General features: G+C 41.7%; 1 protein-coding gene across 1 annotated transcript in view; it reads left to right on the forward strand.

The window, feature by feature from the left end:
- svild (supervillin d) overlaps window positions 1-22,016 on the forward strand; it is a 56,259-nt gene extending 34,243 nt beyond the window's left edge. The window contains 22 exon segments of the mRNA XM_030078211.1: window positions 773-908; window positions 7,602-7,749; window positions 8,174-8,257; window positions 8,780-8,866; window positions 9,312-9,492; window positions 9,974-10,146; window positions 11,806-11,961; window positions 12,479-12,615; window positions 12,845-12,992; window positions 13,628-13,773; window positions 14,160-14,335; window positions 14,662-14,797; window positions 15,216-15,516; window positions 16,108-16,262; window positions 16,382-16,481; window positions 16,832-17,039; window positions 17,145-17,278; window positions 17,454-17,609; window positions 18,519-18,662; window positions 19,708-19,820; window positions 21,131-21,286; window positions 21,841-22,016. Of these exon segments, the coding sequence (XP_029934071.1) occupies window positions 773-908; window positions 7,602-7,749; window positions 8,174-8,257; window positions 8,780-8,866; window positions 9,312-9,492; window positions 9,974-10,146; window positions 11,806-11,961; window positions 12,479-12,615; window positions 12,845-12,992; window positions 13,628-13,773; window positions 14,160-14,335; window positions 14,662-14,797; window positions 15,216-15,516; window positions 16,108-16,262; window positions 16,382-16,481; window positions 16,832-17,039; window positions 17,145-17,278; window positions 17,454-17,609; window positions 18,519-18,662; window positions 19,708-19,820; window positions 21,131-21,286; window positions 21,841-21,927 (3,262 nt within the window). The 3' untranslated portion in view covers window positions 21,928-22,016.
- The last annotated feature ends 317 nt before the right edge of the window (window positions 22,017-22,333 follow it).

The following is a 22,333-nucleotide window of genomic DNA, read 5'->3' on the forward strand; positions in this document are numbered from 1 at the left end:
TACTGTCCATGGGCATATTTTCCCCTGCACAGAAATTAGAAACAAACAAAAAAAAATTACTAAAATTTAAAAAAAAAAAAAAAATGAGCCAAATGTTGCAGGAAAGGGCTTTCAAAAAAGAAAGCCCTTCCCTTATTGAAAATTATATACACACTCAGACCCACAAACTTAAATCTTAAACTCTTTTGCTTTTGAATTGTCATTGCAGCTATTGTGTCGTTTTACAATTACTGTGAATATTGTAGCTCTTAGTGTTCAGAACAGTCAACCATGGTACTTTTGCATCCATATTAATTACACTCTGGCAATTAGTAGCAGATGCATATTATATACAAATAACACTGATGAATACAAACACATATGATAATGTAAAATACTGAAACATGAGCATTGCTCTGCAAACTTAATTAAGATCATTTCTGCCTCTTACCCTTTTGATGTAAGCAATGTGTGGATTCATGTTTTTGGCAGGACCTTACTAATAAAATAAAAACTCTACATTACAAGCAGCAAAGCAGCAAAGGATGATAGTAACGGCTTCCTGACTTTAGATGTAATACATATTTCCCAAACAGGCAAACCTCATGTATGATTAAATGTTAGCTGAAAACACAAAAGCCAGGTAATTTATCCATTATTCACACGCCTTTATACTGCTGCAGTCTGATTTAAGGCTTTCTATTGTATAAGCAAAGTTCAAAGCATTTGAACAATATATAGTACGTCTTAAAAAATAAGGAGCCATGTGTCTATTCCTTGCTTTCTTTCCTAGACTGGCGGAGTTGACCAGTGGAGAGGAGAACTGGAGGAGCAAGCTGAAGACGCCCAAGCCCACTGAAGTGGTCCACAAGTCTTTGGCTGAACGCCTCAGCCATCTCCAAGATTCTGAAAATGCCTGGAAAAAGAAGGTATGGGTGTTACTTAAAAAATTACCAGTGTCCTGAGAGACCAGTAGTAGGGTTCAGAAAGTTAACCCTGATACTGTTAATCAGTAAGTTGTGAAGAATAACCCAAATACAGGCTATAATTTGGGTTAGCAAGCATTATTTTTCTTTGAAAAACTCAGGTAAAGGCGTATCGTTTTTATTTTTTGGGAAACTGGCACTAGTGGTCAAATGCTGCCATATGTTGAGGCTTCCCTTCAGCTTTGTGCATGGGAAAATGAATGAGTACTTCCCAGTTGTGGATGAGGGGTGGCTGTGGAGAGATTTGGCTCTAGACATTTTTCTTTCTGTGCTGAATCAGCTTGTTTCTCTGAATGGCTGCCAAGAGGAGGTGGGGCTACGGGTGGGGCAGATTTGGGAGTGGGGATGCCAAATCTAGGGATCCAGGGCTTAGCTAACCTCCCAGAGAGAGAAAGACACGCCTCTGCTCCTTGTAAAAATAAAATCCTATGCCACGACCCCCGCCTCCAAACTCTTAGTGTACTTTTGTGTGCTTTCGTCCATTCCCTTAGATAGTCTCTGTGCTCTCCTGTCCTCTCCTCTCCTCTCACACTTTATAAAGTCTGACAGGCAGTCTGAGTCCAAACTCCTTTTCTCTCTCCTCAAGCAAGCCTTTTTTTCTCTGCACATTTTCTTATCACACACATGTATAGCTAAATATAAACATACCCATTTTGCGCAGTTTGGAGTTTGCAGTATGGTTGTGATGAACCATTTTAAGTTAGACAGCCAAACATATTTTGTAGTGGCGCGCTCTGTGGTGTGAGGTTTGCATGCTGGTTTCTGCACGCTCGTCTCCTATACAAACAGGACCACCCTGCTGAGTACGGCAGCAAAAAACAGGGTGTTCATACTGTATCATGACCACAATAGAGGCAGCACAGGTACAGAATGGTACCAGTGCAGTGGAAAAACCTGATAAATATGCAGCTCATAGAACCCCGACAAAGCCCTATAACATTACATTGGACACAAAGTTGAAATGATGTCATCTTTATTGATATGGACCATCGTTTGTCAAGATGCATATATGGATCAGCAATCCTCTTGAGGGGTTTCTGGTGTGGACTCGTCCTGCATCCAAAGATGAGCTAACCTTAGAATAAATCCACTCTTAGCCTAGAAAAAAGGCACATCTTAAGCATGCGCAGACAGCCAAAAAATTCAACAAATCCCCTGTCATTTGAATACTGAAAAGTGATGTCATGTTATATTTGTGTGATATGTCTCCATTATGGTAAGTCCACAGTAAAGCAATAAATTCACCATAATTCCACTCAGCGCACAAAAACTGCACCTTAGGAACTGACTCACATGAAAGAAGGCCAAACTGGCATCGCAAAAAGCTGTGGATTTCTTCCTTAAATCCATGTACTGTTATTGCCAGTGAATAGGTCTGGATCCCAGTGTGCACTTTTGCTGCTACTGTGGAGCTCTGAAAAGCAAGCTCAGATCAGAGCTGGAGATAGTACATGGTCTGGCAAACTGTTTGAGCGAGTGCCAAGTTGGCCTCTGTAGCAGGGCATTCGCTTGCACGTAATTATTGTTGCCACATCTCCATTTCTCACTTAGGAAAGGCCATTGCTTTTCATCTCTAGGGAAAACAGGAATTTGTCCTTTGGCCTCGTTCAATGCCAAGCTGAAGCAGATGTTGTTGCTCTTTGGTTGAGGAGAGCAGGGACTGTAACAGGCATGGTACACACACCGTGGTCGCCCTCTCCCACCAACCCAGATGTTTCCTGTTAAGCCTGCTAAGCTTTTCTGTACACAACTCTGGTGTTTCATTGAAGTCAGGCCATGCTGGAAATTGAATTCAAAATGTGTTTATCAGTGTCTTTTAAAAATCAGTCACTTCATTTTCAGGCATCACAAATCTTATGTCAGTCAATTCAGTTATAGCAATCCTATTGCAAAGTACTGCTATTAAAAACTTATTTGTTACTAAATTACAGAAGTAGCAAAATGCTACTGCTTTGTACATCTAAATCCAGTTTTGATTGAGTGGCATTACACTGGGAATTTTAGAAGCATATGTTCTTTACAAAATCTCCTCAGACATATGAACATTTTTAGTATCTACAATTTTCTTTTCACCTCACTCAGCATGTTCTAAATGTGTGTGAACCGTGCTCCGGCCCTCACTGGACAGAGATCTGTCTGGCGTCTCTCCACGGGGCCAAAATGTCAAACATCTACACCATGGCTCCCCCATGGAAACTCCAACCCATCAAAGGGTAATAATTTCTTGGAAATTTCATCCAGGGTGTGTTAATTCTGAGGAAATGTCTTGGAGATAATAAACTTATGGGTTGAGAAGTAAAGACCAAGCCAGGAAGAGTGGTGGTGGCCACTGCAGTAATGACACTTCCTTTCCCCTCCTTTACTCCCATCAGTCCTAGGCGACATATGACCCCCTGACTTTTCTTTGATCTCCCTTGCTGAAACCCCTCACTCCAGCTGTGGCAGCCTGAGATGGCTATCTAGGCTGCCATCCTACGCTCTCTTCCCTCTGTTTCCCTCTGTTAATTTCCCTTTTCATTTTCTCCTCTTCCTACTCTCCCCCTTCCTGTCACCATTCTCTCTAGTTTCCTCTGTCTTCACCTCCGGACTCTACCCCTCTCTTTGACTTTGACACCTGCCTGTCCACCTTTCCCAGTCTCTTCAGGTGAGTGTGTGTACATGTGTACAGTATGTGCCCGTTTGCATGGACTTAGATGAAGTTGTCCTTTATACTGGCCTGTCTTGTGAACAATCTCTCACACTCAAAAGATAACCACTGAGAAATCAGAGCTGTCAACGCACTTGCTGCTGCTACATGAATGTGGTTTGTTGGTCCTCAGTTGGTCGATATCTGTGTCTGTGGTTTGGCCGAGGTGCTGCCTGTAGAGTACAGTAAAGCGGGACAGAAAAAATGGTTTCCTGTGGGGCTTTGAGGCCCGGGCCCTTTCCTCTCCTCCCCTCTCTCTGGGGTCCTGTCAGGCCAAGGTATTTCCCTTCTCTGATTGACTCCAGAGATGGGCTGCTGCTAGAAGGGCTTGGCCAAGTGTGTGTGTGCAAGTATGTGCGGTGTTATTAAAGTATCCATTACCTATTGATAGGATTTAAAGGCATAATAAATATGATTTTTACTGCCCTGTAGAACAAATTGATGAGTGTATATCTGTGGAAAATCCATTGGATTGTTGATAAACTACTACTTTGTCATGTGCTGAGATTTTTGTTTTTTACCACTTACCTTTTCAGCCTGTAGTTTTAGAACAAGTGTCACCCACTCGTTTGAAGACATGCATGTGTTGAAACAGCTTGGTATTTCAACATAGGTTCACGATATTGTTAAACCCCTTTTGTACCAGTGTGTGGGTGTGTTTATGTACATTTCTGTGAGCTTATGTCTGTTTACGGGCTAATCAGGGTTTCCCCCAGGATTTTTTGAAACTGTGGTGCTGAGGTGGACGAACCCCCCCCCCCCCCCCCCCCCCATCATCTTTCTTTTTTTTTTTGAAAAAGAGCTCTAAGGCTCTATTGTAGTTCAACTCAGCCAGAGGTGGCCCATTGATGCTGAGCAGCATGCCTTCACCTACACTTAAATACAATTTAAAGTGAGTGGAACTTGGTAAATTGAGAAAAACCAAACCATCTCTGACTTACAGTTTACTATTAACCAAATGGCTAAAAAACGGCCCTGCCTCGAGGTAGGGACTCTGAGCAGCCCTGAAAAACTCCTGGGTGGGGCTTGGGGTTTACTTGGTGCTGACTGGATTTACTCTCGGCGCGATGTGGTGTCAACAGAAAGCAAACAGCCGGGCGCTAGGCGTCCCTAGCAACACGGCCAACACTACCAAGCTAACGCTAACGTTAGCTAACGCTAACAACACACTTTTTAGCCGGCATTTTTAGAGATGCTAACGTTAGCTTAGGGAACGTTAGCTAACGCTAACAACACGCATTCTGATGCCCCGGTCATGGTCGCTCAGCCGCCCGGTAACTTTACAGGAACCTTCCTCCTCCTCGGCCCTCTCAGTGGAGACACGACAGGTGAGAGGGCCGAGCCAGAGGACGTTCCTGTAGCAGCTCCTGCCCCCCAAATACTACCAGGAACACTGCAGAAGCCCCAGCCACAAGCCATCCACAATCCGAAAAAGCTCCAGCCCCGTCATGTCATATTTGGCTTTGACTATGACTGAACATTTGCTCTCACTTTAAGGAAAAAAATTCGGGATATATATATTAAATCGATATTCAGCCAAAATATATCGGGATATGACTTTTGGTCCATATCGCCCAGCCCTCCTGTCGGTCGCAATGCAATGTTAACATTAATAACATTAGGGTCGTTTTCACAGGCTTGAACAAAAAAATGGATTAAACTTAATCTTGCTTAGGTACCTTGCTCTCGCCCTTTTCTCTCCCTCTGCTTTTCACCGCCTCCACTCTTGAGCGCGCAGCAGTAGCACAAAGCAGGCGGGTGATAACTCCGGTGCGTTTTCAAAATAAAATTAATTGCGGCGTAGTGTAACATGTCGTGATATTTAATTTATCATTTAAAACTCTGATCATAGTAAGTATATGTGCGCAAATATATGCTATGTGTGTATGCAGGGTCGTTTTCACAGGTCATTCATACAATATACTTTAAATTGTGTTAACACCCGGGAAAAAAAAAAAAAATCATCATTCCCAAGCCATGGCGGCTTTTATTTAGCCGTGGCGGTGCGCCACGATCAATTACATGTAGCGGAAACCCTGGGCTAATATTTGACCACGGCATGCAATGTGTCTGACATTTGAATTCAAATCATCTGTTACGACTTACCTCTGCCTGTGTATGTGAATGTGGTTGTGTTTTCGTATATTTGTGTGCGTTGTCAGAGGCAAAACTGCAGTGATTATCTTGGTGAGTAGAAATACGTATGGCTGTTTGCATATTGGTCCATCTTTTGACGTTCATGTGGGACAGGCAGCACTTAGGATTCCTCAGCCCTGTTATTAAAATTTTAGCTCTTCAAAGGAAGTTAGTTATCATACAGCTGTAGAAATTCCAGCTTATTACCCTCCCAGCTGTGTGACTATAGCATTGGAGACGTATGCAGAGTCTACTCCATATATGCATATATGTATATGTACAGTCCAGTATGTATACTTTAGGGGCCCTTTTTTCCAGAGTAACTTCAAATGACTGTGTAGGGGTTATGTGTTGCTGATGGACACCCTAGCTGCAGTGAGGATCAAACCTGTGACGTTCAGTTACATAACAGTCTCGTTGACTAACAGGATGCCCTGCACCCACTTGTGGGAGACTAAGGTGGATTGGGCCTCATTGAACGCAGACTTGCATGACTTCTCTTCCACAATAAGCCTTTTGGTTATAGCAAAATTAGGTAATTTCTTTTAGCTTTATCCATAGTAACCATGAATTACTGCAACAGTAATATATGCTTCCAGGTCTAAATCACCAAAATTACAAGCAAACAGTAATTGAGAGTGCAAAAGGGGAGTCATGATCATATACCAGTCATGTAACCATTGTTTTAGAGTCCCATAGTAGAGACATCTGATGAAAATCAAGAATTGAGATTGCATCATCATTTCAATGGCAAGCCCAATGACATATTGTCCATCAGATGAATGTCTGAAACATCGTATTTAATTAGTAGCGAATGAAGCCCCCAGTCTTGTTCTTTCTGTCCTTTGTTTTCTGTGAAGTTCTTCAATTTGACTTGACTTGCCTGTAGTGACGCTCAGACTTGATTGTCCATCCTTTACACACTTGTGATCATCTACAGTGAGTGGCTGATTGTTATATTTTCTCTGTGACTCATTTTGTCCAGCAGTCAGCTGAAAATGCCTACTTCATGCTTTTTCTCTTCTTGGAGTTTGTTTCTGTGCCCAAGCTGTGTGAAACCTACTGTAGAAAGGAAGTCACCACTCATGGTACATTACACCAGATGAATTGCTCATTATTAGTGAAATAATAAGGGGTAGCAGCCATGTAAGAAAAAAACTTGCCAGGACCATAAAATGCATCACAGATATTTAGGAGTGGAATATCATTAATTACCATGGAACTGCTCCGTAGGTCCAATAGGACCAGGGGGCCCAGTAAAGCTGTTTGTATTCATTTTTAATGGTGGAATTCAGGTGCAGAAACAGCAGCTGGAGTAAATCATGAAGGAAAAGCTGCACAGAAGGGTGGTTGATGGATGGCCTGAATATATAGTCAAGGTTTTTTGTGTTTTTCTATAGGGACTGAACATAGATCATGTTTTGGTCTTAAGAATGAGTTTTGAATGGCATCGAAGAAACTGCTGTGAAAACACCTTTTGGGGCTAGCTGTACATCCATGCTCTTTCAGACATGATGAGGAAGTTGTGGAATCCTTAAATAATCCTTGTTTGTTAAATTTTGGCCTGTTTCTTTGTCTTAACCCTTCTCTCCACCATTTCTCATCTGGCATGCCCTCATACAACGCCTCTGGCCTGGAATTAAGTCCCAGTCAAGTTTTCTATCCTGTTTATGCCCAACTGTGACTGTCTCAGCCTTCATACTGGCCTACAGTGAAATGAGAAGTGGAATGGAATGCCTACACTACTAAAGAAGATGGATGTTGATTGTTGTTGCTAATGTATTTCAATTGTGTTTGAATAAATGTTCCAACAGAAGTCCAGTTCAGATGTTGGGACCAATATGTCCTTGGCAGAGAGGATGAAGATCCTGCAGGAGAAAGAGGAGCAGTGGAAGAATAAAGGCAAAGGAGCAGCCAATGATTCCTCCCAGTTCACTGTAGCTGGACGAATGGCCAAGAGAGGTAAATCAGAAGTCCTTTGTTTATTCTGTCAACCGATCAGTCAAATGAGTCTATTTCACTACTGTGATAAGCCAAAGATCCAGCCTATTGTGCATGTTACTTCGACACTGTCACATTCCTTCATGTTTTTATACTTTGTTATGTTGTCTTTGTTTTGACAGCTTGCTTAAGGGCTCATCATACTGCTGCGTGCATAATCCATTTTCAAAATGAAAACAATAAATGAGAAAAGTTTGCTTGTCTTTTGCAGTGTCTGACAAATAACTGACAACTAACTGACTGCTTATTGTACACTCGGTTCTCCATACACTGGTCATTCACTCTGGTTAAACAAGAACAGGGGATAGTTGCACCAGATGTCATGTATTGGTGAATACTGTAAATTATGGGACAGTAACATGAACCTGCTGCTCTGTTCCACCAGGTCTTGTGTCAGATACAGGGAGAGAAGAGTCTCCTGTCATCCATCTCAAAAAGTCCTCTGCCACACCTGTCAAGCCACATGAAGGTACTAGATATTCCCCTTCAACCCAGTCAGTCAGTGATTCAGTGGAACAATGACCCAAATCAATAGCTTACTTTTCTTAATTTCATAGAATGTGCAAATGTATGCTTGAAATAAAAAAAAAGTTTTGTTGGAATAAAAGCCAAATTAAATAATAAAGACTCAGTGAGCTAGTATGTTGATACTTAACCTGGTCTCTTGAGTTACAAAGTGCTCCTAATAGTAGGCCTAGTTACTGTTGGGGTGTAATTACCAGTTCTGATAGTTCAATTTCCTCATCAGTTCTAAACTGAAAAGTTTTTGATATCTTAAGTTGTTCAGTTTTATTATACATTTATTCATTTTTTTGTTTCTGTGTAACATTTCTACATGTCATCTATGTTTCTCTCATAAAAATACACTGTAAGAATCCACCGTTTGAGGCTTTTCAGTAACTTCTATTGATACCAAAATCAATGTAGTGCTGTAAGTATTGCTAAGTAGTAATAGTAGTAGTATTACTAACTATGTGTTTCTGCTGGACAGAAATCTCTAGTAGAACTGATGTCAAGGTGGAAGGAGATAAGCGGCTTGACAAGCTGGAATCTTTCCTAGACAAGCTCCACAATAAAGGTACAGCCCCCCTATTTGTTGTTTAACTTTGTTGTTCACCTTTTATTTTCACTTGAGATTTCTTTTACTGAATCAGCATTAAATATATTCTTTTAAAGGTACGTTTTTGTTTTTGTTTTTTTTGTTTTTGTTTTTTTTTTATTTATAATGTCATTTCAATCTCAGATTCCTTTTATTGCTACTCAGCCATGCACAACAGATAAGCATCAGAAAGTGCAAAAGTCCCATAAACAAAATACATAATCAGTCCACAGGACAGGAAATTCTTCATATTTTGTGGTGTGTTATGTGATACTGTGATATGTGACTTGAATCACCATACCGTGACCTTATCTTCTATTATTCAAACAAATCCAGCACACATATGGACTTCATAGACCTCAGATGTTCTGTGTAAAACCTCTTGTTCCATGCTTCCTGTTTCCTGTAATGTTGGCCGGGTCAGGCGTGGGCAAGAGCAGGACGTCCACCATTGAAGTGACGGCAGAGATGGAAAAAGAAGTGATGACTCTGGATGATGAGGAGACATTCGGCAGCTTCTATAAATCTGTCTTGCCCTCGGCACTCAGTTCCAGTGTGGTTATAAACGAGGATGACCTCAGCCAGATTCAGGCCAATACGCCAAAGTATGTTTATTATTACCCCTCTATAATCTATGAATTATATAATGTTAGGCTTGAATAATCATTGTTTTCCTGTGTGTTTACAGTTAAATTTATGACTATTCACTGATGAGCTCCAAATGGAATATTGCCTGTTTGTTTTAGTTTTTTAATGTGGCTTTAAAGTGTGGGAAGAACTTTGACCATTTGTTATTAATCATCTAGTAACCATTGTAAACATCTGTTGCATTTGAATTATAGCATGTCACACAATGCTTGTTTTCACTATATTTATAAAACATTTACAAATACCTACCTACATATTTGAATGAGTTTAACCAGAATAATAACTAATGGCCAGCAAATTATAAACTGAGGCAGTATTGCTTACCTGCTGTACCTGTTGTACTGTTGTACTTATAAGTGAGTAGTTGATGCAGACAGATGCTGGTTTTCATAAGTGCAGCTTTTCTAGTGGTCTTTGTCTGTCTGTCTGTGTATTCAGGCTCATCTCAGCCGTAGCAGAACACAAGCGGTCAGTGCGGCCAGTCAGAAGGAATCAGGGCTCCCGAAACCCTCTGCGGGCCCTGGCTGCCCGCAACGACATCCGCCAGGTCTACACTGAACAGAGGCTCAACGTGGCCTCTGTGGAGACTAAGAGGATCCAAGTGGAGAGGAGTAAGATTGCTCAGTCTCACCCAGTACTTCTAAAGGCCTTTATCCTGTCTATAAAGCTTTGACTGACCCGCCAAAAATCTGCCATCTCCACAGCCAAAACCCATAATGATACCACCAAATGTCAATGGCCTTAACTTTACTTCTTAGGGCTGTGTGGTCAGTCTTAAATTTTCAGTCACCATTATGTACCTATTAATGCCTGAAAATCCAACAGAAATATGGGAAAACTGATTACAAAAGAACTGAATTTCTCTCAACAAAGAAAGTGTATTTCCGAATGTAAATTAGAAAAGAATGTTATATTGTATTTATTTGTATATACATGGGATGGATGATGTAATGGGAACAGCTTATGAAAATGACTTTAAATTGACTAAATGACAACCACAAAGGCAGCTGCATATGCAGTTTATATTAAGTTGAATGCCATTTAGCAGAATGTGTCAGCTTTGAAAGTAGTCTGACAGTCACCACTTTTCAAAACAACATTGGGCAGTTAACAGAGTTTTGGGTTAAATAGTCGTGGCTTGAATTGCAGTAGAACTGCAGAATGATTTAATGTGGTAGTGGGAATGGTCACAAAAATCATGACACCATATACCAAACAGAGACAAACTGCATCCATAAAGATCAACAGTGGTCAGAAGTTGAAGCTTGCCGACAGGGCTAGACAGACAGTCCACAGGACAGCTGCTAAACACCATAAAGCCTACAGCTTTAAAAAATGACCACAGGACTGAGTCAGTGCTTCTATGACACAGTCTCAATGAAAATTGTATATCATGAGCTTCACAAAGATGGTATTTTAAGTCAAGGCTGACATTCAGAAACCCTTCAGCTCTTTTTCCCATATCCCTTTAACCTTTTTCCCCACATCCGGATGGGTTTCCATTTGGAGAAAGTCAAAAGATGCCCTCAACCCACGGTGTGTGCCAGCTGTTCAGCATGGTGATGGCTCTGTAATGGTATTGGCAGCCATCTAGTGGGAGTCATTAGGTGTGATGATTACTCTGCATGGTGATAACATGGGGGACATGAGGCCATTTTGCAGGACCAGGTGTACCCTGTGTTAAAAAACCTGTTCCCTGATTATGTACCAAGATGATAATACTTGCATACACACTGATTAACAAATTTAAAAGTGGTTACATAAACATCAGGATGAGGTCAGATGCCTTCCATGGCCTCCCCAATCACCAGATCTAAACATCATTAAATTTCTGTTATGTTGTCCACCCTCTGTATATTTGCTGTATCTGATTCGTCTAAATAGACACTCTGCACACAAACTATGCATCAACCAGCCTGACCACAGTGACCTTTTCACACCTTTGTTACACAAGAGGAAATGAGCATCTTAGCTATGTATGACTGTCTTGTGTAGCTCACATGAAAATGAGAAAGAGAAACCACTTCCCTGTGTATCTTTATATACAGTATACATGATAGCTCACAATTTGGTCTTTATTTGGTGTGCTTCTTATACTCATGGAATTACTCTAAATAAAGGGCAAACCCAAACACAACCTTGATACCAAACAAAGTAGGTAATGATTCAAAATGTATTGTTATAGTTGAAAAGAAGTATTGCACTCCTGTATTTAACTTCTATTAGCTGATAGTGATGTTACTAGCTGTCTTGTCTTCTGTCCCACCCAGTGGCAAAGCACTCCAACTTAGCCGACGTGGCCTTAGCGGGTCTTGCCAGCAAGGAGAACTTCCGCAAGGTCAGCCTGCGCAGCGCGAAGTCCACCGAAGTTGTGACTAACAATAGCGCCCTGCCCTTCCACAAGCTCATGCTTATTCGCATCAAAGGTCAGACAAAGATCTTGTTTCATGTCTGTTTTCTCTATGCTGTTAAACAGATGTGCACTATAATCTTATCATCTGTAACTGTTGCATTCCATATGACAAATGGCTTTAAGTGATTGCTCTCTTGGGGGGGCCCAGATGTCTGCATCAGCCTAAAAGCTTTTGTGACTAAGAAATTCCTGACTGTGTGTCTTTGCTCGCGCTTTATTTGAATAGTCCAATGCTGACCCTCAACTTCCTATCAAAAGACTGTAATGCTCCACTAAAATGTTTGCTGAGTTTACACATAGTAGTGTGAGAGTTATTCTATATTCTAGGTGTGTTGGGGCAGGCGTTAATCTTTGGTGCTGGATAAAGTTGGGGATGAGTTTAGGTTCAAAAGTTTCAGTCGGGTTAGGGCTGTTGTCAGGATATGTACAGGGTCAATTAATTTAAACATGATTTTTTTAAAGAGTAGTCGCTTGCAAAGAAGTCTAATTCCAGAGGGGGATGTCGGTATCTATGTCTGTGCTGTTTGCAGGTCGGAGGCATGTCCAGGTGCGGCTGGTCGAGCCCAAGGCCAGCTCTCTGAACAGTGGCGACTGCTTCCTTCTCATCGCACCCAAGCATTGCTTCATGTGGAGTGGAGAGTTTGCCAATGTCATTGAGAGAGCTAAGGTACCAAATTTGCCTGAGTGAAATGTTTTTTTTTTTTTTTTTTTTGCTTGTTTGTTTTTTTGTTTTAGAAACTTCTGTTTTTGAAGTATTGACTAATGATTAGTAATTTTGAATTATACTAGTACTGCCTTAGAACCAGTACTGAATTTGAAACATTACAACAGTATCATACAATTTCCAACAACACACAGTTGTCTAACCACGCAACATGTATGCTTTGTGTGGCTAGGCATCGGAGATGGCATCGTTTGTGCAGACGAAGAGGGACCTGGGCTGTAAGGCCCCCCAGGTGACTGTCCTGGAGGAGGGTGTCAACGCTGAGAGCAGATGGGCCAAGGAGTTCTGGAGCCTGCTGGGAGGCAAGACCCAGTACAGAGGTACATACATATACTGAAGGATCAAGGATTGCTATTGCATATTTTCAGTTGTAGTCTATTCGTAACTTGGTAGCTTTGCAAGACATTTTCCTTAAAAATATGGGCTCCATCAATAAACTAATGATGTAGCTTGCAGATAGTACCACCCATTGGTTTGAATGTCAGGATGATTTGAACCTGAACTTGGACAAATATTGGATTTTCTCCTCACAGTTGTCAGAAATGGAAAAGAAATATCAAGCTAAAATTAAAAATGTCCACGAGTACCTGTACTTGCATATGCAAACCATATTTGCATTCTCAAATTTAGACGTACACAGACATGTAGACAGATAGATAGATACAGTGAGCATGTAATCACCCACTACACAGCAAATATCATCATTAATAGATTCCTTATGCACACAGAAACATACACAGACCACCCAAGTAGCACATTAATCACCCATACTGTTACAGTTTAAGTGCACACAGACAAACCGTTAGCCTCACTGTTTCCCTGCAAGGATAATTAACTCTCATCTCAAACAATCATAAAAGATTCCTTTTGTCTTTATCATTACATCTGTGTTTTTAGACACCCTGCTCTTTGTATCTGCGCTGTGTATGTGTGCGTGTGTGTGTGTGTGGTGCAGGTGCAGGGGAGCCAGAGGAAGATGAGCTGTATGAGAGTGGGGTTGTAGACTCCAATGGGGTGTACAGGCTCCAGGGAGACAAATTGGTGCCTCACGAGGACGCCTGGGCATCCATCCCAAGTGTCTCCTTGCTCAACTCTAAAGAGGTAACAGGCACACTAGATATAATGGGCTCTGATGCAGGTTTGGAAATGTCAGGGAAAAAAATTTGGTCTTTCTGTGGCCTTGAAAAGGTTGGGAATTACGCAGAAAGTCTGAAATTGCATGATAAGTATTGTTGAGTCTAGGCAGACATTTGGCTGCCTATTTGTTTGCTGTTTTGCATATGGTAATCATTTATGAAAAATCTGTACTCTTTTGCTCTATACTGAAACAAGGCCTTGTCATATTGCCCAGCCACTACTGTATCAACACAAATCATATTGACATTGAGGAAAACCAACAAAACTCATCAAGAAACTCCCTTTCGATTGCCCTCCTTCACTAACTTTCTCCATCCCGCCTTCCCCTTCCCTCATTCCCACATATACAGGTCTTAGTGTTTGACTTTGGTGGTGAAGTGTATGTATGGCATGGGAAAGACGTGCCCTTGGCCGACAGGAAGGTGGCCGTCAAACTGGGCAAGCAGCTCTACAGTGGCAGCTACGACTACAGCAACTGCAGGGTCAACCCCCTTGACACCTCTTCCACCAATGGGGACGTCCCAAAGTAAGTCTGACATGCTAATCCTGACATGTTTCATGGAAATTAATCCAAAAAATTAAAAGATAGATTATACGTGTGTGTGTGATTAACTTGATTATTTCAGTCAATAATGTTAGTTGTACCTTATGGAAGGTGGCATGACTACAGCAGCGCACACTGGGTTATTGCTTATGTTGTACTGGCCCCTAGTGGTTGTAATTTGCAATTACAGCTCACATCATTACAGCTCAGATGAGATTGCTTTTTTATTTTTACAACCTCTGTCTGTGTGTGTGTGTGTGTGTGTGTGTGTGTGTGTGTGTGTGTGTGTGTGTGTGTCTAATACCCAGGCAGGGGGAGGGCCGTCCGAGCTGGGCTCTGTTTGGCAGACTGTCAGAGCATAATGAGACATCCCTGTTCAGAGAGAAGTTCCTGGACTGGGCTGAGAGGAAGAAGGAGGAGGCAGCCCAGGCCGAGGAAGTAAAGGTAAAGATTACTGACTTGGGCCTGAATACCAAAAATGACGACACTTAATTTCCCTGATGGACGCATGCTGCCTAAATAGGCTGAAGTGACACTTTAGTTTGATAATCTACTCTCTGCAATATGTGAGTTATATGTTTTCAACCAACCACTTTCAGACATTCAGGGGCATCTCAAGACACTTAATCAACAGAATTGACGATGAAGAATTACATTCAGAATGAGTTAATAGCCTTAGTGTACTATAATTTAAACCAAGATTATATAGTATATGTAAAACCTTAACCTCAACCAGCTGACATTGGCAAAATCTATTGTTAGTAACTTGAACTGGTAACTTGCTGATACACGGTTGATTATCTACTGATAAGTGATTGAGTGTCAACACATGAAAATGTTCTTGTCCTCTTTGTTTGCTTAGAGTCCAGTCCATTCCAGCCCTCGACCACCACCTGACATGGAGCTCCAGCCCTGTGACGCCAAGGCCCTGCTGGACAATGAGCCTGACCCAGTGAAGACCATGCTTGAGGGCGTGAATGTCCAGCGGGGCTACGGCCTGGTGCGGAATGAGGATGGAAGGCAGGCGGAGCTGGCCACGGTGGCTGTGGACGCCTGGCACATCAAAGAGCACGGGGAAGAGGAAATGGCAAAAGAGAGTCTGGGCCAACTACATGACGGCGACGCCTACATCATCCGCTGGAAGTACTCGGTCACCACAGTTGGTGAGTCATTCAGCTTAGGGTTAGAGCAGTGGGGCTGTGGCTAGGAGGTTGAAGGTTCAAATCTCATGAGCAATTACAAACATTTCAGAGGATAAAGTAACTGGGAAGGGAAGGGGAATAAGTACCTTTCTCATTTTCCCTCACCATGCATTTGTAATAGAGGCAATAATTTGACAATAAGTTGGCAATCGTCTGTCCTCCTCATCAACCTGTGACACTAACATCTTACCACAACTTCTCTTTTCAACACTATAAATTTTACTTTTGACATAAGAGGGGGGAATTATCAGTGCTTATTGCTCCTGGTGACCTTTATTTTGTCTGAATTCATGATTGGCAAAGCAGCATTGCAACCAGTGGACAAGGTAGTAATCTAGCTCATATAGACAATTTAGTCACTTACCCTTATACATGAAGAGAGTTTTGTGGGGGGAAAAGTAAAGCCCTTGTGTCTCTCCATGAGTTTCACCATCACACAACTTCTAACTGTAGGTACTTACACACTACAGGCAGCTCACCGTCATCATGTATGGGTGTGAGGAGCTTACTAATATGAATGTGTGTGTGTGTATTGTTGTCCCTCTCTGTCAGTCGGGAAGCGCCAGAAACCCGGGGAGCTGAGTGTTGGCGCTGCTGGGAGGGAGAGGACTGCTTGTTTCTTCTGGCAGGGCCGTCACTCCAGCATCAGTGAGAAGGGAACCTCGGCTCTCATGACAGTGGAGTTGGGCAGCCACAGGGGGGCACAGGTGAGCATTTATACATCACAGCAGAAATTTATTTGCTTGATTTGTTTAATAATCGTTTATGCTTTTAATAGAAGCACAATTCTTTCTAATCTCCACGTATCTGATTTGCTGCTTTTCAGGTGCTGGTGACTCAGGGGAAGGAGCCTCCGTGCTTCCTCCAGCTCTTTCAGGGAGGTCTGGTTATCCACAGGGGCAGTAGAGAGGAAAGTGCCAACACGGGTAAATTTTTCTTCAACTTTTCTTATTTTAAGTAATTTAATAATGTTTCAGGTACAGGCCTCAGGTTTCAAAGATGTCACTGAAAAATGATGAGTTGGAGCTGTATAAAGAATTGCTCCATCATAACCAAATTGATGATCTTAACCCTGAGAATCAGGAGTCTGTTTGTAAGTCCTGAGATTGATTTGATGATTTCAAAAAGAAAATTTTAGCTCAAGGCTATTGCAGAGTCATAATCCATTAATTTCCTGATTCTTTTTTTTTCTTCTTCTTCTTCTACAAACGTCTATGTCTGTATGGTGACACACTGAAACAAATTAACCATACCCTCGCCTAAACCCTGCCTTCAGGTGGCTGGCGGCTGTTCTGTGTGCGTGGTGAGGCAGCGGTGGAGGCCTCTCTGGTGGAGGTGGACTGCTCCTCGGCCAGCCTGCGTTCCCGGTCCAGCATGGTGCTGCTGAATGCTCAGAAAGGCCGGGTCTACCTGTGGCACGGCTGCAAGGTTCAGACCAGTGCTAAGCAGGTGGCCACCAGGGCTGTGGAGAAACTCAGCCAGGGGTAAGGCATGGGCAAATGGATAGATGGGTGGTGGAGGTGTGTATGGGGGCATTGGTTGACACATAAATAGATTGACGCTCATTTTTGTGTGCTTTTGTCTACCAGGTGCCCTCCAGAATTGGGTCTGCGCAGCACCAACAGCGTGAAAGTGGAGGAGGTGGAAGAAGGGGCGGAGCCATCAGAATTCATGAAGGCTCTGGGTCAGCAGGACAGGAAGGCCTATGACTGCATGCTGAAAGGTACAACTTCACATTCACACATAGCTTACTCTAAATCACACGGTAACCCATCTGAATCCTCAATTTGCCAAGAATGCATCTGTGACCCATTAGTAACCAACCTGTGATCAGTGAGAGAAAGCGTGTTTAAAGGCTGTATGTCAGCTTGTTTTGTTGATGTGTGTGTTGTTCCCAGACCCAGGAAAGTACAACTACACACCCAGATTATTCCGGCTGGGTGCCAGCTCGGGGGTGTTTGAGGGGGAGGAGCAGCTGAGTCCTGCCAGGGTGACAGAGGGAGTCATGGCCATGCCCTTCCTTCAGGAGAACCTCTACTCTGCACAACAGCCAGGTACCACACGTCATTACCTTATTATCTTATTATATCTTATTATCTTATTATTATTTTGTTTATTTTATGTCTGATGTTGAAGTTAATGCGTATGAGGTTAATCCTTTTCCTTTCTAAGACAGAGTTGACACCATAAGTGCTACTAGCATGTAATAACCTTTTTTGAGTCAATATTGGAATATGACTCAGACTTCCAAACATTAGGCAGTAACTTGCCAATAGCTAATAAAGAAGATAAACCATTCACAGCCCAAATTTACTGGCAAATAGCTGGTGTTAACTTCCCTCCAATCACATCTCCTTCTCAGCTGACATCTCAGTGACATACTGCAACTCCTGCTGTCCCATCTGCGCAAGCTTTGCCCCCATCACATATTCTGAAATTGGCTTCTTTGACAATAAGTTGGTAATCTTTACTTAGTATCTGATTAGTGAGTTGGTCAGCTTTCAAAGTCAGCTGAATCAGAGCCTGAATCTGAATCATTGGCTAAGAAATTTGACTTTGTGGGTTGCTCCTGTCAGCTGTAGTTAACAAAAGAAATATAAAAAGTTGTACCGCATATAAATATTTGTAGATATTTAGGAATAAGGTAGAAATTTATGGAATAGGTCACATTTTGGAGTGGTAAACAACTTGCCAGGAATCTGGAGAATATTGCTCTGCAGTTTATGTTCTTTGAACTCCTCAAGCAAAATATGAAAGCAAAAAAGTATTTTGAACAGTATAAGCAGAAAATGCTGACAGATGCCATGACGGGACAAATGGATAGATCAATATATTGACTATTTCTGGTGACCTTCCAGATTCAGAACAATTTTTCCAACAACTAGGGCACCCTGCAGTGATTTTGAGTTCTGCTATGTCAGCGGTCTTTACTGAGTTAACTCCCTTGTCGCTGTTTTCACCAGCCCTGTTCCTGTTGGATAACCGTATGGAGGTGTACCTGTGGCAGGGTCAGCAGCCTGACGACGCCCAGTGCACCGGCTCAGCAAAGATACGCTGGGACAACCAGAGGAAGTGTGCCATGGAGACTGTGCTGCACTACTGCAAAGGTCAGAGGCCATAGTCAGCCATAGCAGAAGTGGTTGATTTGCCTGTGAGAAGCTCAAAGTGAACACTATAATTTGAATCATTTGTATCACTCTAAGGTGGCCTGTGAGCAACAGCTAACATGCACATAAATCAATGAATATTGGGAACTCTGATAATGAATTATAAACTGAATAATATTCCTCTTTAACATCAGGGGAGCAGATTATTTATTTATTTATGTATTTAATGCCGTCCTTTCTTACTTTTCCCCAGAGTAAAAAAAAAAAAATCAACCTAACAAAAACACATAGCAAATTTCTACCTGTACCAAACAAACAAGATATGATCACCACAGACTGAAAATAGCTACTACTACTGTTGCCATGCCCTGTGAACAATCTCATTATAGTTTTGCCAGAAGAATGGTTTTCTCATGTCCATCATTGCAGAGATGTAGCCACCGTTAACCCCATGACACACTCACATACGGATTATTTATTGGCACTACTAAGATGAAAGATAAAAATGCAATTTCATTATCTAAATACCCTCAAATCCAAGTCAAATCAGTGTGTCCTTTCTTGTGTTAAATAACACATATGTTTTAATTGTCATCCATTTGCAGTCACTGCAACAAAAATGTTATGCTGACAACCACTCACTTAGCTAGCTGTGGAAAAAACACCAATTTGTTTTGTTTTTCCATCATCATTTTTAAGAGAAGGCGAGGTGTCACTTCTCTCACACTGCAGATAACTCCCATTTCAAACCAAACACGGTGCAGAGGATTAGCCCAACTTGTGGTAGACAGCCTAACAGGTGATATTGATCAAACTAGCATGAAATATTAGACCTGCTCCTGAGCAGGTTAGCTTCAGAGCGCAAGTTACCATGGTAACAGACCTGGAGGTCATCTAATCTCGTTTCTTGGAACCAAAAATCCCAGGTTTCCCTTAACTCCGGGCTAATACACACAGTTTAGTCAGTTAACCCGCTTTCTGGAATAGCTCCCAGGGCTTTTGATTCTGTTACTTCTGAAAACGTGACCTATGTTATGATTTACAGAGAAGAACCCTCGGCGCCCCCCACAAGCCTACCTGGTCCTAGCAGGCTGTGAGCCGCTCACCTTCACCAACATCTTCCCATACTGGGAGAAAGACCCGGCCATCACTGCACAGGTAGGAGAGCTTTCTGTTGTCCACTACCACCTTCCAGTATAGTTTCTACACAGAAGTGTTGTGTATCTCTGTGAGAGCAGACCCAGCATTACAACGTAGATGGGATCCAGCTGTATTGCACATGGCCTTTTGAGGAAACTCAGAATCATTTTATTTAAATGGTACTGGTACTGTCTTGGAGACATTGGTGTAGGGATACCTGAGCAACTACCGTAGCAACAAACATGCTGGCATACATGATACAGGGACAGCAGGTATATTCAGTTGATAGTAGATATTCCAGTCGACTCTTTCTGATTTGACTCATAAAGTAAATTAAGTTCATATTAATATTCCAAAAATCAGTCTTATTCCAGCTACAGTGTTTTGTGGGATTCAGTATTTAAAGTAGATGCATTATTTTTCCTGGCAACTCCATGGAAACAGCACTTGCTTGTATGCTAAACCCAACAATAAATTAGAAACAGTCATACCAGTGTACATCGGTTAATATCCAAACTGGCATATTGGGTTTTCATATCCATATTATGGGTTATTGTGAATGAAATATAAGGCTTCCATGCACCAACTCATAAACAGAATATTTTAATATCAAACAGAATATTAATGTGTGTGTGTAAACACACTCAGTGTCTCAGAGGGCAGGGTCTATCTCCTGACTCTGTTAATGCAGGGTGATGCTGAATCTGGAGAGACTGTGAGAGTGTCACAGCGCTGTTCCCCAAACCTTTCACTTGGCTGTTGGATCCCAAGCAGAGTTACGTTGTTGTGAGTCGAGCAGGGAATAATGAGTATTTTCTGTGACTTCTCATGCTCAAAACAGACCAGGAGGCAGCGGAGGAGGCTGTTTTTAATGACCAGTTAGTGCAGGTTACATGTGTAGCTTTAAGGCACTTTAGCAAGGAGGATACAGTCACTTCCAGCGACTCAGCCCTTTTAGCCTCCAGTCAGCCTCCTTAAACACATAACACACTCAATATACTCTACTGGCCTAATATATTTGCACATATTTACATATTTACTTAAATGGATTAGATATACCGCAAGTGGAACGGAGAGTGCTAGCTGAAAGAAACAGAACAGGAAATACAGTATTTCAGACTTGAGTGATTGCATATGCTTGTGTAATTATATTTGGGTTTGTAGCCGCTCTTGAGCTTATTTTTATATTTTTCTTTTATGTTTGAGTTCATGTTTATGCATACTGGATACTGTATATGTTCACAGAAATCAGATTTGTGTGCAGTTTAGCATAATTGGTGTAAACTCTGTGTGTGTGTGTGCCTGTGTGTGTTTGTGTGTGTGTGCAGGCAGAGGGCTCAAAGAACAAGGTGACCTTAGTGAAGGAGGCGCTGTCTAAGCTCAGTAAGCAGCAGTATTCCATCGAGGAGCTGACCAGAAAGCCACTCCCAGACGGGGTAGACCCTCTGCGGCTGGAGGATTACCTCTCTGACCAGGACTTCAAGGTGAGGCACACTCTGACTCCAAAAAACTAAAACAGAAATAATTTTATGCAGGTGCTTGCCAGTAGTGTGTAGTGCACAATGGAAGGCAAACACAAAATGACACAAGGCAACAGTTCAAAATAATACCCAAACAAAATGATAATGCAGCCATAATCAGAGAAAAAAAAATGCATGCTATGGGTGGAAAATAAGAGCTGAAGGTAGTGCAAGATGAGAATACAACTACTAAAAGAGGTATGTTTTTTAATGACATTGAGGTAAATTACATTAAAATAAGATAACAGAGGTTCAGTCAGTTATGTGGTTGTGATGCACGCGTGAAGTGCATACATAGCGGCATCTGACACTCATACAGATTGAAAAAGTGTCCAATGTATATAGATTCTGTGGATATTGATTACAGTCTATGACTCACAAAAGCCTGGGGATTGTCAATGTTAATCATTTTTTTTTTTGCATTACTTCAACACATTGACCAGTGGGACTGAAAATGCTGCCAAATAATAACGGGCCCTCTGTGACACTTTGTGTCTCCTTGTATTAATGTTGTGCAGAGGCTTCTGGAGATGAGTCGAGTGGAGTTCAACGCCCTGCCAAACTGGAAGCAGAAGAACCTGAAGAAGAGCAAGGGCCTGTTTTAAAAGACGTCTTCTTCTACACAAACCAAATAAAATAACCTTTGTTTTTATGCCCGGGGCACCTTTTCTTACTTTTTTTTTTTTTTTTTTTTTTTTTTACTCCATGGAAAATCATTTTCTCATCTTTTTTTTGTATTTCAAGGGAAAAAGATGCCCTTGTTTTGTGAAGCAAAAAAGAAAGAAAAGAAAATGTAAAGTTGTGTTTGTTTTGTTCTGTTCTTTTTTGTTGTTGTTTTTTGTTTGTTTGTTTTTGGTCTTTGTTTTTGTTTTTGTTTTTGTAACAGTGCCATTTTTATTACGTGCAATTTTTTAACTTTGGTGGCAAGGAGTTCTCCTAATATAATAATTATATTTACCCTCACATTATAAATATGTAACATACTAAAAGTGGATTTCCTTGTATGTTTAA

The sequence above is a fragment of the Myripristis murdjan genome, chromosome 19 (assembly GCF_902150065.1).
Source record: "Myripristis murdjan chromosome 19, fMyrMur1.1, whole genome shotgun sequence".
NCBI lineage: Eukaryota > Metazoa > Chordata > Actinopteri > Holocentriformes > Holocentridae > Myripristis > Myripristis murdjan.